This window comes from Octopus bimaculoides, chromosome 29, assembly GCF_001194135.2.
Source record: "Octopus bimaculoides isolate UCB-OBI-ISO-001 chromosome 29, ASM119413v2, whole genome shotgun sequence".
Lineage (NCBI taxonomy): Eukaryota > Metazoa > Mollusca > Cephalopoda > Octopoda > Octopodidae > Octopus > Octopus bimaculoides.
The window spans coordinates 150059-152284 of NC_069009.1; the positions used below are offsets into that span (position 1 = coordinate 150059).

Sequence of the window (2226 nt, forward strand, 5' to 3'; positions counted from 1 at the left end):
ACACGACACGTCGTTGGGAATTGAACTCATGACCTTACGATCGTGAGCCGATTGCCCTAACCACTAAGCCACACGCCTTCACACACACACACACACACACACACATATATATATATATATATATATGTATGTATGTGTATCTTTGTCCCCTACCAATGCTTAACAATTTGGTAAGGTTTTGTTTACATCTCATAACTTAGCGGTTTGGCAAAAAAAAAAAAAAGACTCAAACACAGAGAAAATCCTACTAGGGTTGATTTGTTTGAGTAAAACCTTTCAGGGTGATGCTCCAGCATAGCCACAGTATATTGACTGAAACAAAAAGATAAAAAGATACACACATACAGAGGCAGATATGTAGTGTATAGATGTTGACTATATATATATATATATATTTATATACATACATACATACACACGCATACAAATGCATATGAAGCATATTCATTGTCACATTTTGAAAAATAGTTTGAATTATTTCGGTAAGATAAGATCTTGATGACAGTATATATTTTAGTGTGTTGTGTGAAGTGTGTATTTTCACCACATTCTACTTTCGGGTGAATGTTGACATATATGTATACTTTAATACCGAAGTGGGGAACCATTTCACATCAGAGGGCTGCATTAAACTAGTTTAGTTTTAATCTAACAAGGCTGCATTCAAGCTACTTCAATTTGATAGTCTTTGAAATCTACATTATTTTGTGAAGACCTGACTACTCAAGAAGACCCACCCACCACAACAGAATTGAAACCAGCCAATGCTGGTGACACAGAAGCACTGGTGTCACATAAAAAGCACTACTGCTAGTGCCACGTTAACCCTTTAGTGTTCACATTATTCTGCCATAATTAATGCTTTTTTATCCATTATTTTGAACTAATCATGCATTATCTCGTAGCTATGAGATTTTGATGAGGTAGCTGTTAATTTTTAAAACGATATTGTAGGGTTGGTATGAGAGACCAGATCTGTCCAGTTTGAACATAGAATAGGCAGAATACTTTTAGCCGGATATGGCCGGTTTAAATGCTAAAGGGTTAAAAGCACTAGTTCTGGTTCCACATTAAAAGCCTTGGTGTTGGTTTCATGTTAAAAGCACTTGTGTTGGTGTCACCTAAAAAGCACCTAAGTTGGCATTAGAAAGGGCATCCAGCTGTAGAAACCTTGCCAAACAGACAATGGAGCATGTTGAGGCCCCTGGCCTTATCAACTCTTGTCAAAGCATCCAACTCATGCCAGCATGGAAATCATTATCATCCATCCATCCACCCATCCACCCATCCATCCATCCATCCATCTATCTATCTATCTATCTATCTATCTATCCATTCATCTATCTATCTATCTATCCATTCATCTATCTATCTATCTATCTATTTATCTAGTCCACTCTACTGTGTGGTCGGTGTCAGGAAAGGCACCCAGCCGTAAAAACCCTGTCCAGCCAGCCCCTGGTCAACCCATTCAACCCATGCCAACATGGAAAGTTGGATGTTAAATGATACTGAGGATGACGATTGAATAATGATTGATTTGATTGATTGTGTCTGTGCGTGTGCCTACATATATAACATCTGTGTCTTTCCATTTCAGTCAATGTAACGCAGCCGCCGCAACGTCAATGGATCCCTGTACAGCAGCGCGACTGTTCCAGACCAACAGGTAAGCCAGTCTCTCTTTCTCTTTAGCATCAGTTCCACCTGTTCTCTGAGGTCCATTGGGCAGCAAGTTGGCGCCACCGATTTGTGTTGGCCATGGTTTTCAGAGCCACCCATCTGATATTACCCTTTCTCATGTCAGCGAGGAACATTCTCTTCCCTGTACTTTTCGCTCTACCGCTTTTTCTTTTCCACCCTCTGGTGTTGACCATTTCCGAGCTGTTTTACAAAGGTGGTGTTCTGCCGGCCATAATATCTGACCAGCCAGTTTCAATCTTCTTTCACTGATGACAAGTCACTTGATTTGTTCAGTTAAATTTCTTGAAGGTGCTGCCCCAGCATGGCCGCAGTCTAGTGACTGAAACAAGAAGCTTGCTTCCCAACCACACGGTTCCGGGTTCAATCCCACTGTGTGGCACCTTGGGTAAGTGTTTTCTAGTAGCCTCGGGCCGACCAAAGCCTTGTAAGTAGATTTGGTAGAGGAAAACTGAAAGAAGCCCGTCGTATATATATGTATATATATATATATATATATATATATATATATATATATATATATAT

The 2226-nt window shown here is 39.8% G+C and overlaps 1 protein-coding gene across 1 annotated transcript in view; it reads left to right on the forward strand.

The window, feature by feature from the left end:
* The window catches only part of LOC106872455 (uncharacterized), a 28337-nt gene that overhangs the window by 15945 nt on the left and 10166 nt on the right, over nucleotides 1–2226 (forward strand). The window contains exon 2 of the mRNA XM_014919464.2: nucleotides 1601–1669. Coding sequence (XP_014774950.1) covers nucleotides 1601–1669 — 69 coding nt within the window. The remainder of the gene's footprint in view (nucleotides 1–1600; nucleotides 1670–2226) is intronic.